This window comes from Lingula anatina, chromosome 8 (genome assembly GCF_051362555.1).
Source record: "Lingula anatina isolate TDL-2025a chromosome 8, LinAna3.0, whole genome shotgun sequence".
Lineage (NCBI taxonomy): Eukaryota > Metazoa > Brachiopoda > Lingulata > Lingulida > Lingulidae > Lingula > Lingula anatina.
Window position 1 is genome coordinate 19,698,044 of NC_141774.1, and position 13,058 is coordinate 19,711,101.

Genomic DNA, 13,058 nt, shown 5'->3' on the forward strand with positions numbered 1-13,058 from the left:
ATTACAGGTCCTGATTACAGGTGAAATTGCAGGTAATACCATGGAATCACACGACAGAAGGAAAGGGTACGCGCACGGAAGTAGGGTTCTATTCGTCCTTCTATTTGTAGTCATCAGTTAACGAGAATAAACTTGTATTGTATTGTGTAGTAGCGTATTGATGGAATTACAGATTACTCACCGGTAATTGAAGTAAAATAGTAAAATGAACGATAACACAATTACGTTATAAATTAGGTAGGTTAATAGAATGAAATGTTATGTTTTTTGCATTCTTTGTAGAATCCTGTGTCACCCACTGAGTAAGGACATCCCATTCAGTCGTTTCCGATTGGTTGATGACTTACACAACCGGGTGGCACGTGGTGCAACCATGGATAAACAAAGGGGAACCCGTAGAGCAAGGTACTGTTAGTGTCGTACTGTACATGTAATCTTTGAGGTTCAGTCTTATTTGCAAACAATTCTGAACACCGATGCAACTATTGACCACGTGTTGTCACTATTTTAGAATATAATACCAATTAAGAGAAACAGAATCATGCAAAATGCATTACTAATCATTTACATATTTGTTTGAGCGTACGTAGTTCAGAATGAAGAGCAACTTGTTGTATAATATTTTCATAAAATTCATGTGCATTGTAAAAATGCGGTTTGATGAAAGAATTAAAACACGCAAAAGGTATATATATACCCCTGTATATATATATATATATGCAGTTAGCAGTGTACATGCAGTTTCAATATTCCTCTATGTGTATTTAGATTTCAGCTAAACCCTAGTTTGGTATTGGACGCGTGGGGGGCGTCAGAATTCTCGCAATCTCCTGATTTCTTAGATTCCTTAATGGAGGAAATACCAGGTAACTTATTTTATATTTCAATCAAAATGTTTCCGTTACCAAAACCCGTGTTAGACTTGGTTCTTAGTTTTTGCGGTAAACCATTTTACTGTAATCACGGTAAGATGTTACTGGTTCACCTACGGCTCACCTCATGTGATCATGTTGGCGAGATTAAGTCAACGCCCTCAAGGTTTATGTTTGTCGTTGTTTTATTTTCAGGTTGGGACAACTATAAAGGGGTCTTGAATGATACGTTAGATGACGACACGGCTTGGTCTCTTAGTGAGAACAAACCTGTCAACACTGCTTACTACCATCGGTGGTTCAACTCACTGAAGGAGGTTGTGAATCTCTCTCATTCTCTCTCTTTCTCTCTTTCTGTATGTCTCTCTCTCCCCCCTCTCTCTCTCTCTTTCTCTCTCCACACGCACACACACACACACACACACACACACACACTCTTTCCGTAACTGATTATCCAAACAACTGTGAACCTTGTCTTTTCCGATCAAGCATTAAATGTCAGCCTTTTAAAAGTGATGGGATCTCTGAATAAGTATACATAAAAAGTAATTCATATAAAATAAAAATAAATCATCTTCTGACAATTTATTCAGTTTATTTCGTTTAATTTTAGGGAGCAATGGGTATCAACCGTCGCCACCGCGGGTTTTCTGATAACAACGTGTTCATGGCACAAACCACGCAGCCCAATGTTGCCGGACTTTCCTACACGCACTGTCACAAAAAGGGTAAGATAATAGACTGACATTACTTTTGGTCAAGATTGCCTCAGGCTGAGGAGGACAGAGACTTAACTGACTTTAAGTCTCATAACCCAGTCTCTTTTCGATAGACATTGAGTGCAAACAAAATTTTACGACACTCATACACGAGAAACTCCGGTGTTAAGGAACTAGGGGTCCGAGGCCGCACTTCATAAAGTTCATGCAAGTATTGTTAATGTGACGTAAATTGGTAATATCTAGGGTGGAAATAGCACGTGCAAATCCATTTTAAAAAATCAATGAAAACCGAACCACGTACATATATCACAGGAGGCCAATACAACTTAAAAGTATTATTATTATTATTATTATTATTATTATTATTATTATTATTATAGTGTGTAAAACGTTCCACCAGAAGTGGACGTACGCCATCCCCCTGGAGATCGTTTACCTCACCCCCCTACAGTCCTGGAACCCCTACAACTTGCAGCACAAGGGGGACTACAAGAGCACCCTAGGCAAGACGGTCTACGACGGACCCAACGGTAATGACTCCGATTTTATACTGGTGGTCAATATGATATTTATTGTAGCGTAATTTATTTGTTTTTAATGTATTTATAAACGTATGATCTATGTTAATATTTATCAGTGTATCTGCTCTTTTGTTTGCTTGTTGGTCTAGATTTGTCTAATGTACCCATAAATTCTTCGTTTATTTACTTGTTTACTACTCAAGTGTATACTTTAAAAACATACCGTGTAGTGGTAAAATAAAAATTTGGAATAAAAAAACGGTTTATGGGTAGTTATTTTCTCAACAGTTTTGGATAGCATACAGGTTGGCATTTTTATGAAAATTGTTGAAGTTTAATTATTTAATTAACTATAGGTACGAGACGTAACGGCCTGATGACCAAAGCAGAAGCATTCAACGGAATCAACACCAAAGCATATTATATAACACCCCATGCCTTCTTTGATAAAACTGGGACATCTCCACGTGATCCTGCTGACACCACAAGGGCAGCCGTGGGCGTTCTTGATAGAAAAGGTAATGATAGGTAACTGTAGAAGGCAGCACTGATAACACATTCCAGAATGAACTGGTACCTAAGCTGGCGGTGTGATGGGTGTTTATAGTATATAGCAAATGAGAATGTATGATATTTTTTATACCTCGTTTATTACATTTAACGAGATTATTCTGCACATGCCTACCGGTATATTGCGAGCAGTGTGTTTGTGTTCTTCTTTCTGTTTAAAAGACCCTATTTTTTGAAAATAAAATGCACATTAAAATTAATGAGCCCTGCATGTCCAAGTATAGTAAAATAGACTTATGGTGAAGTCATTGTAGTTCGTTTTCAACAAGTATAACTTGTTTTCCTTTAGGAGTTCTTCGTGCAATGACTGCCTCAGGACCACGTGTGTTCCTCAACATCCCAGATGTTGGTGAAGTGCGCCTGCGCTGGCCGATAGCACCTGTTCACAACGACGGAAACGTTATTTTCAAAGAATTGGAGGCGCTTAAGGTTTATATCCGCTTTATTTATACTCACCTATCATACATTGTATATATGGACTTGTGTGGGATAATCAATAACTACACTTGTTTATATTATTGCTCTATACGTTAATTATTTTTCAGAACAGTTGTATTAAACGGGTTTCAACTTCACAGAGAAAAAATACTATTTTTATCTATTTATTTATTTGGTTGTATAATTACAGTCATTTATCTATTTATCTTTTATTCTTATTCATTATATTTTCTATTAATTCATGTTCTCATCAACTAGTACTACTGAATCCAATTATTGAGTAGTCTAATCGCATTGTCATTCCAATCCACTAGGATATGGTGATGGAACAAGGGAAATACCTGGGTCTGTATAGGACATCACCGGTGGGAGATGGCAACAGTACCGGAAGTGTGACCCCTTTGACTGGTAACCTTGAATTTGTCACCGGTCCCGGGACGAAGGACCCCCCTGGACACCACGTGCACACGTAATGACCGGCATCTTGATGTGTTTTATTTTTTCTCAAGTGAAAGATAACGTCGGACATTTTGATGTGTTTTTTTTTTTTTTAAGAGAAATATAATGACGGACATTTTGAATTTGCTTTGATGAAAAAGACAATAATAAATTTAATTTGATAGTTAAATCACTTTCAGATAAATAATGTTCATTTATCTGGAACTTCTCCCCTGCATTGTAGAACATTTCAATTCATCATTGTTTGACCAAAACATGTATCAACAGTCTCTGCACGTATTAGAAATTGCGTATTTTTAATTAATTGGCTTGATGTAGTATTTGAACATAAAATAATTTCGGTTAATAAAATGCGTTGGAGTATTACATGGGCTTGTCTTGCAGCCTTCGGGTCAATCCCACTGATGCTGCCGCCTTGCAGAGCGGTAAAAAAGTGACCGTGAGGACATCTACCGATCAGGGGCACTCCCACGTGTTACGTTTAAAATACGATGCTGCTAAGAAGACCTACATGATAAACAGGTAGGTTAATATGAGATGATCTTTAAAATGTCACCTAAGAATTTATTTTTGCTGATCTTTGATTTTTAAGAAGACAATTTGAACAGCAAGCACTGACATAGTAAACGTTGTTTTTGACCCTCGATTTGTTCAACTTATCAAAAAACAATTTGAATGTAATGGTTGCGAAGACTTCTATATACATATAGTACTGTACATTGAATTATTTTCATTAGCTAATCTTCAATGGTGGTAAAACATGGCAAATCTGAAATTCATCTTCACCATGACTTTCATGACGTTAATTAAAATAGTTTGTAAATAACTATCAAGATAACAATAAATGTGTCTTCCCCTCTCTCTCCTCAGGTGCGATGGTAAGCCAGCTTGTTGGGATGGACACCCGTTGCAGTTGAACATGACCTAGAGGGCAGCACGTTGCATGCTTTGGCACAAAAACTTCAAGAGGGGAGCAACCCGCCACATGCTATCTATTAGTCAGGGATAAAATATTTTCAAATTTAAAACATTTTATTGCTTTTATTTGAATAATTATTTATAAACAATGCTTACCTCAAATTTTAAATTTGCAAATAAGGTTGAATATAAATAAATAGAGCAGTGATCCTGACATAGTGGATGAAATCCACTATTAAACGCCAAGCCATTTTTGACAAATCAATAAAGTGTGATTAACCTAAACTCGGTCTTATTAATCTTAGCATTAAATTTGATAAACAAGCTGTTTGGTCACACTTATTTGCAGTAACAGCTATATTGTGCCAGTTGTGATAAATTCCTTCTCACGCAATCTTATAATTTTTACACGTCGAACTTTTCAAAGGTACGAGAATCGAGTAAGAAAAATATTTTTAAACAATTTGACGTTCATTTTAATCAAACTTTTTATTTATGCTAATGCACACGTTTTTGATAAAAAATATTCTCACACTCCTTGGCATATTCTAAAATAATATAATAATAATAATTTAATCATTAAGTAAAATAGAAACCTCAAATCGCATTAGCTGTTGTTCATATTACTTGGGACACAAAAAATATATTCATCCACATCTAATTTTTTAAGAGTAAAATCATTAAAGTAACAAATAAATAAACATTTTTGGGACATGTTCCTTCGTTATTTTGTTGATAGAAAGTATCTGCATATTTCTATTGCGTCCTATTGAAATAATGAAATTATTACTTCTTCTTAGAGTCATTTTACAGTCAAAATCTAGGAATACTTACGACCGTTTTCTTTGATTTAAGCCAACCTCAGTTATCGTAAACAAGTTTTTTATAGATATTTGACACGAGGTATTTTGACAATTTGCTATTTCATATATTTCATATTTTCAAGAATATCTATGTAACGTGACAGAAGGTTCCCCATGATAAAGAGTCCGCTTTTCATTCATTTGTTCAGGTAGATTTTTACCCACTTAGGTCAGGCTTACCGTAACCATAATAAGTAAATGGAGGGAGGACATTCTCTTACACGGACCCTCAGTTTCGATACACCGGAAAAAGTGTGTGAACTTTACCTAATGGGGCCAACACTCTGTTAAAAGCTCCCTAAAACGGTTGAGCAAACCGACAAGGAAACCCAAAAATCATCTTAAGTCCTTTCCTCTTCTCTCCTTCCCCGACTGCCTTTTGTTATCGGGACCTGATGGAAAAGGTATGTTTTGTCCATGTAGCATAGTTTCGAACATTTATCACGTTAGTGACAGGTCAACAGCTACATGTAATTTAGATTGACTATCACTGGGCGATGGAAATCGGGGGAGGAGGGAGGTTTTTACTCATATTTAAAAAGGAGTTCATAAAGCTATGCCGCTGTAATTAGGACTTGCTAAAAGGCACAAGTTTTGTCCTAATTACTTTTCCGTTTTTATCAGTCACTTTCTGCTGTATAAAACTCTCCACCACAAACGGCTTAATCTCAGCCGGCTGTTCACGCAGCTTACTTTCTCTTTTTTCTAACGCTTTTCGATATTCCTCTAATTTTTGATGTGTTCTCTTAGCATCCGTGTCAACTTTCAAGAACGCTTCAGAAAAGTCGTCTGTTAAGGAAATGGCGTCATTCATCTTCCGGTGTGACGCAATTGACTCGAAAGGTTTGTAACCAAATACGTCATACACGTCTTTACAGATATGGTCTATTTCTAAAGCAACGTGGAATGGAATTTTGTCAGTCCAGGCCCAGGCTGTTGCATTTGAATTCGTCCGCATGGTGCCGAAGTTTCCGTTCCGTGCCATTCCCATTTTTGTAGCCATCCAAAGCCACATTTCCACGTGCTTGGGTAGATCGAGATTTAAGAATTTATACACAGCTTTTGACGTCTCCATCGGTTGTGCAGCCATGTCTTCGTATTTTATCTGAAACAAAAATGATCGGTCGTATAAAATGTGACTTGTACACAAAGGATATACGATTTTTAGGGGCTTACTCGTAATTATTTCACCGCTTTGATTCATTTATTTACAACATGATGCATGGCGGTTAATGCATTGTTGACATTTCTAAACAGTATAATTTTTTTGCTACACATGAAAACCAGTCTTCACTTGATTTTTTTCATAACATTGTTAGAAACAAAACAATATTACCTACATTGTTCGTGAAATTGCATACCCTGTATGAATTTAACGACCACAAATGTTAACAAGATTAAAACGGGCGTTTCTTTGAAAGAAATGGATTCTGAAATAAACACTAACCTGCATGATGCGACCTGGATACACTTTGTCCAACTTTACACGTGCGTTATAATCCCTCAGGATATCAAGGCAGCGCGTGCTAGCCTCCATCTCGACCTTAGCCTCCATTTCATGTGCCTGAAAGCGGGATATGAGCGCCCCACGAGGATCCCGAACAAGATGAATAATTTTCAGATTTGGATTATCTCGAAGCATTTTTCCGACTTGCCACATGCGCAGTCGGAGAGTTTTTATTGTTCGAATTTCACTTTGGAGGCATCCTTTTTGTAGGAGGGGAACGCACTTTTTATCGTTGGGCCAGTTAGTTGTGTTGATACATTTGATGTAGCCGTTTTCGTCCAGTAGACGGTGTCTACCCGGGAAGCCAAGGAAGTCGTGGAACTCTTTCTCAACCATTTGAGATCCATTGTAACTGAAACGAAAAAGCAATAAGAATGTGTTCTAATCCCTACATGGCTATTTTTTAATCAAGCACATGCATCAGCGGGAGTACAATATGGCCCTGATAGTTCAAGGAAAATCTTGTACAAATTATTTCAACTGAGTAAGACAAAATAGCAAGAAACGTAGTTAGTTTAATTATGCATCTAATATAACTTACCCTACTCTTCTCTTATAATACGCCATGGTTTCAAGCGGCAGTTTATGCATGTGGCACTTAAGAAAGTTGACCGCAGAGTCTTCGGCTAATTGGTATTCCAGGCCACGCCGTGGAGCTGGGCTAAAGCAGGGAAATAAGTAAAAATAAGACAAAAGAAGTATATATATAAAAACAAATACTACTACTACATTTGTCTACATGTGCACTACATCCATTATTTCAGGTACCACTACAACTACTACAACTACTTCTACTATTAATAATAATAATAATAATAATAGTAATAATAATAATAATAATAATGATAAAGGGTTATAATAGGGTGGTTAATTTAATCTTAGATGCTTGGAGCTAATGAATCGGTTGCCATATTCGATGACAATGATGTAGACAAATGTCGATAAATTAAAGACAAAGGACAAATGCCCCAAGAAAAAAGGAAGATAAAATGTTTCTCAACTCTCTCCCTTACCGGACCGTTCCGTTTAGACTGGTCAGATTCCCTCTGCTGTCAATAACTTTATACAGCCCCCATAAAGGCTCAAAGAAATAAAACGCACGCTTATGCTGATTAAACAACTCCCCGAGAAAGGACGAACCACTCCTCTGGTAAGTGAGGAGAATAACCTCTGTCCCTGGCTTGTCTTGGAATGGGACTGCCATCTTGCGGGACTTTCCGTCGATTCTTGGACTGAAATCATTTGGGTTCCCGTCAGTTGCTGAAGGAAATAAAAACAATTGCTGCATACAATTTTAGTGGATATAAAAGATCTTATGATTCATTGAGACAAATGTATCAACGCACAGATGAGCTGGTTTAAAAAGGGAAAAAATATGTGGTTGGGTTTACGTACGGCTTTGAAGGAAAATTTCTTTATAAATTAGACTGACACATTATTTACTCGAGCGGTCGTGACGTACCATTACATTTAGTACCTCGGGATGACAGACATGATGGGACTGAGTCGTGTCCACACAAGTACTGACTTTAAAAAAAAGTTACCGTAAATGTCCGCAAAATCCTGTCATCCCACCAGACACATATTATTCCAAGTACATGTACATGTACATGTAACCCTTCACATACCGGTACAAACGAAAAGTTTCAACACTCGTCAAAACTGCTGTGATCTCAGTGACCTTACATAAGCTAATTAGCGTTTCTCTTACCTGTCTTACCTTTCGCGAACTGAAACCATCCGTAAAGAAGGCACGCCGAGCAGACAGCATAGAGAAAGATGAACTTGTAGGTCAGGACACGGAGCCACATAGTGCGTATTATTGTGCACACTCCAATCCCTGTGACAGTAATACCGGCAAAACAACACCAATGACCAAGCAAAGTTTACCCAAGTGCTATACCAGTCCTAGTTAATTAAACGACGCATGGTACCAGTACACCCTGCATGTCTTCTCCTCTTGCAGCTCCTGTTCTCTATCGTCTCCTTCTGGCTTAGAAATAGCGCTCTACGAGGTCACAAGTTAACATGATTCCTAGCCAGTGCCCTCCTATGTCAAACGAACAATCGCGCGGTCAACCAAAATTCACAAAAATTGCCGGCTGCCTTAAAGTGATCCCCTGGCGTTGACCCGGGTTTGGGATACAGATATCAATACGACGCACCGTGTTTACATCTACCTGAGGTTGTCTTTAATATTATCTCACCCCACCATATTCATTGTATTCCTCTCTTCGGCTCAGATGAAGGGGTCATTGTTTAAAGAAGTCTGTATTAAACAACGCGTGCTGTTTATAACTCTCTGATCGTATCAGTCTGAAGTCTACAAGAATTAGCTACGGGTACCCCCTTCAACAGCGTACGAACCCGCCACTGATAACATCGGTGGATAGATATGCATATCTCTTGCGCCATTAATCTTAGGCGGTAGTGTTAAGTCTGTACACTTAGTATTGTAGTCGTTGGCTTTATCTTTGACTATAGACGCGCAAATTAGACGCGCTGAAGAACTATCGAGTCCAGTAGTTGAGAAGTATACTTTTAAACTTGCATTAAAGTATTACAAGTGAGGCAGCTAGCTTATAGTCTGTGGGAGACAGAGAAGAAAAATTCAGCTTTCGTAATGACGTTCAAGCACGCAACCGAAATATAAACTTCTATAAAACTTATTTTTAAACAAAGGAAACATACTTCACGTGAAGGTTAAGACACTGTCTGGACTCTGTGATAAATGTGGTTTTAAAACTTTTAAACTGGTTGTAAAGAAAAAGGACACACAGAGAAGAAAAACGCATTTAGAATGAAGGAGACCACGGACTTATTTTGTGCTTCAAGGGAGGAATGCACAAAGCCAGAAATGTTTCCTTTATATGGAGAATTCTACCCTCAAAATTTCACTAAACTTATATTGACAAACAATCTGAATCACCCAAACTTTATGTACAATCTACGTCACATCTGCATACATGTACAACGCAGCTAGGGTGTCAGGGCCGTAGCCTCCGGGGGGGGGGGGGGGGGGGGCAGGGGGGGCAGCTGCCCCCCCCTGTGATTTAGAATTTTCCACTCTGGTAAGGGACACCCCCTCCCCCCTCGGGGGCTTCGCCCCCTCGTGTCCGCTTACTGCCCCCCCTGGCATTTTGCTCAGGCTACGGCCCTGGGTGTGCATGTGCATATAGGCCGTGTAAGCATGCATTCAGTGTCGAGCTGATGTGTATCGTCAAAATCGTGAAAATCTTCCAGCCCGCCTCCTGTGGTGTTATCACGGATGGTGTGAAGAGATGCATACAAAGTATGCCTACAGTGCTAGTGCATGACTGGCCGACTTCATTATCACTGAATGACAATGTAGTACTATGTAGTACTGGTGTATTCAGGATTTTGCTAACATACATAAATTTTATTCTGTAGGCAGACACGAGACAACCATGTACCAATGCAAAAATAAATAAATAGATAAATAATTAAAGAAAGAAAATTAAATTAAAAAGGTAACTGGATGCGCCATCCTACATCACTCAAGAATAAGAAAACTGGATGAATTGAGATGAGAGCCATACATTATTTCTGATAGCTAAACATATTTTACTTGGACATTTAAAATATTCAGAGACGAAGCAATTATTTCTGCGAATTTCTCTTTTTGCTTTTTCCACGACTATCCAAAATCCAACAAATTTAAAACATTTTAATGTAAAACACGACACTCCCCTATTGAGTACTTTATTTGCTTTTCTTTATTTGTTTCTTTAATGACGGTATTAAAAATTATGAAATGAAAAACTATGGGTAAAACAAAATAAATAATGTACATTTTTTGTTTTTGTTTTTTTATTTAAAAAATAAAATGAGGGCTTTAGAAATCGTATCTTTTTCTAAGGTGTTTATATTTTAATAGGCCTAGCTCCGAATATAATTCCGAACATGCCTCATCGACAACTCCTGCCAAAGCGGGATCTATTTTTAGCACCCACGCATGCGCAGTTGCATTAGGATCTTTCCTAGAAGTCCCCATAAATCCAGTGTCAACACCTCCATTTCTGGAATTTCTCTGCAAGTTTGTCCTTAAGTTTCCTGGCAGTTCTAGTCCCAAAAAATCATAAATGCGAGTAGTTGTTTCATACGGATATTCGGCGAAATCTTCATACTGTACTTCTAAGATCCGCCTTGGAAACATTTCCTGCAGTTTATTTCTAGCGTGAATATCACGTAACATCATGAGGCAAATGTTGCTCGCGAAAAAGTCAGGGTCGAACACCATGCCTTCCGTTAAAGTCATTTTAGCGGACAAAATTTGTCCTCTTGGGTCCCGCAGTAAATGTACGACTTTAAGTCCCGGATTCTCACGTAAAAGAGACTCCACCTGCCACATTCGGGTACGTATAGTTTTTACGACGGTCACATCAGATTGCTTGCACACGTTTTCAATAATGGGGACACATTTACCGTGCCCGAAACCTGTGTTTTTGTTAATGCATTCGTAATATGTGCTATTCTCTAATTTTCTGTGACGTCCCGGCCAAGTAACGAAACTGTGGGATTCTATCATTTGCTGTCCATTTCGTGACGTTTGAATCCGGGATCCGGTTAAGATCTGTAGAGGGATAGCGTGCATCCGGCAATTCAAGAGATCGTTAATTATAGCGATATGTTCCTCATATTCCTTTCCATGTTTCGGTGGATTTCTAGAGGTGAGATAAGAATGGAAATTGAATACATTGCATCAATAATAGTAAATTATACTTTACAAAATTAACTTAAATTGAATTAACTTGTCTCTTTCTTTACTCATTTCCTTGGATCTAACATTTACTTTTTATACTACAATGTAGTACTTAATATTAATTGCGCACACTAACATGAACGGGTTTAAGTACGTGTTATTCAACACTCTTCAATGTTTAACTGTACATGTGGAATGACTAGTTACTTTATGTGCAAGACTAAAATAATAAATTACGTACGTGTATGTACCATTAGCGTACATAAGACCTTCTTTTTTCTGGACGGCGTTGTCGTAATTCCATAGCGGCTCGAAGAAATAAAACATTTTGGAATTTTTGTTGAACTGCTCGCCTAGAAAGGAGGACCCGGTTCTATAGTAGGCCAATAGTAGTACGCGGGTTGTCGGGCGTGTTGATGGGGATGCGAAAGTGATTGTGGGAAAAGTACCTGAAATTTATAAATTAATGGTGCAATTATTATGATGATGATGATGATGATGATGATGATGTGAGATCTCTTAAATAAAAAGGAAAAAAACGAGGACCATTTTTCTAAATATTATGGATGCGGGGACGGAATTATCATGTTATTATTATTATTATTATTATTATTATTATTATTTGGTATCATTATGCTTCCTACACTTTTGTAGGGGGGGAGACCTACAGGTGTAGCAGAAAGGGAGAATACACGCGTACGGAATAAAGGAGGTGGAAAATGTCCACTATGATCCTTCCCCTTTGGTTCCACCACTGTATTACCAGCACCTGTCTCATTGGCCTATATATATATATATATAAACTTGCGTGTTGATACAGATTTAACAGTAGCTCGTCAACACATCACAGTGGAGTCTCTGGCTTAGTTGTATTCACCATTTAAGCACCAAGCGTAGAGAATAGTGTCTCCAAAGTTCCGTTTATCTTTGATATACAACCTGATTTCCCCGGTATAAGCATTTTTGTGGTAGGGTTTACAGCATGAAGGATCCTCTTTCTACATGCGTCACCATTAATATTACAATTGTGTATAAAATAATCGCGTTGACACACACACGTGCAGGTACCCCCTCCCCCCCCCCCCCTTCTCTCTCTCTCCCTCTCTCTCTGACTATAAAACACACACAAACATACACACACGTTAATTTTAATAAATGAGATCTCAAGCTGTCTATTCGAACCGAATAAAAGCACTACCGAACTATCTCACGTAACTATCGCACTGTTTGTATTATTACTATACAGAGTACACATGTAGTCAGTCCTACCTTTCTGGTAATACAGACTCCATACCAGCACCACCAAAAGCAGTAAACCTGGACAACACAGCACAACAAGTCTCCTCCATCTTCGTAGCATCGTGTCCACCGCCCCACATTCTGAGTCACAGTACATGGCTATCGCTCTGATCTGGACGCAAGAAGAATTGCACTATACGGACGATTTAACACGGTCCGGTGGGAA

At 38.2% G+C, this 13,058-nt stretch overlaps 3 protein-coding genes across 5 annotated transcripts in view; 1 reads left to right on the forward strand and 2 right to left on the reverse strand.

Moving 5' to 3' along the window:
- Nucleotides 1–4,785, forward strand: part of LOC106155521 (uncharacterized) — a 34,194-nt gene extending 29,409 nt beyond the window's left edge. Inside the window, exons 6-15 of the mRNA XM_087018810.1 lie at nt 283–405; nt 769–866; nt 1,068–1,189; nt 1,486–1,600; nt 1,975–2,124; nt 2,472–2,633; nt 2,975–3,114; nt 3,438–3,592; nt 3,967–4,104; nt 4,453–4,785. Coding sequence (XP_086874936.1) covers nt 283–405; nt 769–866; nt 1,068–1,189; nt 1,486–1,600; nt 1,975–2,124; nt 2,472–2,633; nt 2,975–3,114; nt 3,438–3,592; nt 3,967–4,104; nt 4,453–4,510 — 1,261 coding nt within the window. The 3' untranslated portion in view covers nt 4,511–4,785. The remainder of the gene's footprint in view (nt 1–282; nt 406–768; nt 867–1,067; nt 1,190–1,485; nt 1,601–1,974; nt 2,125–2,471; nt 2,634–2,974; nt 3,115–3,437; nt 3,593–3,966; nt 4,105–4,452) is intronic.
- Nucleotides 4,786–4,970: 185 nt separating this feature from the next.
- LOC106155522 (carbohydrate sulfotransferase 1) lies at nt 4,971–9,192 on the reverse strand. Of its 2 annotated transcripts, none has more exons than XM_013530407.2 (5): nt 8,591–9,192; nt 7,884–8,130; nt 7,412–7,531; nt 6,811–7,222; nt 4,971–6,468 (listed from the first exon to the last, which is right to left on the reverse strand). In XM_013530407.2, the coding sequence occupies exons 1-5, from the start codon at nt 8,679–8,681 to the stop codon at nt 5,932–5,934; spliced, it is 1,407 nt and encodes a 468-aa protein (XP_013385861.2). In that variant the 5' UTR covers nt 8,682–9,192; the 3' UTR covers nt 4,971–5,931. The 2 variants fall into 2 exon arrangements, with proteins under 2 accessions (XP_013385861.2, XP_013385860.2); XM_013530406.2 differs by having other exon boundaries at nt 8,582–9,192.
- Nucleotides 9,193–10,577: 1,385 nt separating this feature from the next.
- Nucleotides 10,578–13,035, reverse strand: LOC106173042 (carbohydrate sulfotransferase 1-like). Of its 2 annotated transcripts, none has more exons than XM_086994090.1 (3): nt 12,863–13,035; nt 11,835–11,946; nt 10,578–11,555 (listed from the first exon to the last, which is right to left on the reverse strand). In XM_086994090.1, exons 1-3 carry the CDS (start codon nt 12,987–12,989, stop codon nt 10,727–10,729), a joined length of 1,068 nt encoding a protein of 355 aa, XP_086850216.1. In that variant the 5' UTR covers nt 12,990–13,035; the 3' UTR covers nt 10,578–10,726. The 2 variants fall into 2 exon arrangements, with proteins under 2 accessions (XP_086850216.1, XP_013409475.2); XM_013554021.2 differs by having other exon boundaries at nt 11,835–12,042; nt 12,863–13,033.
- Between the last annotated feature and the right edge of the window lie 23 nt (nt 13,036–13,058).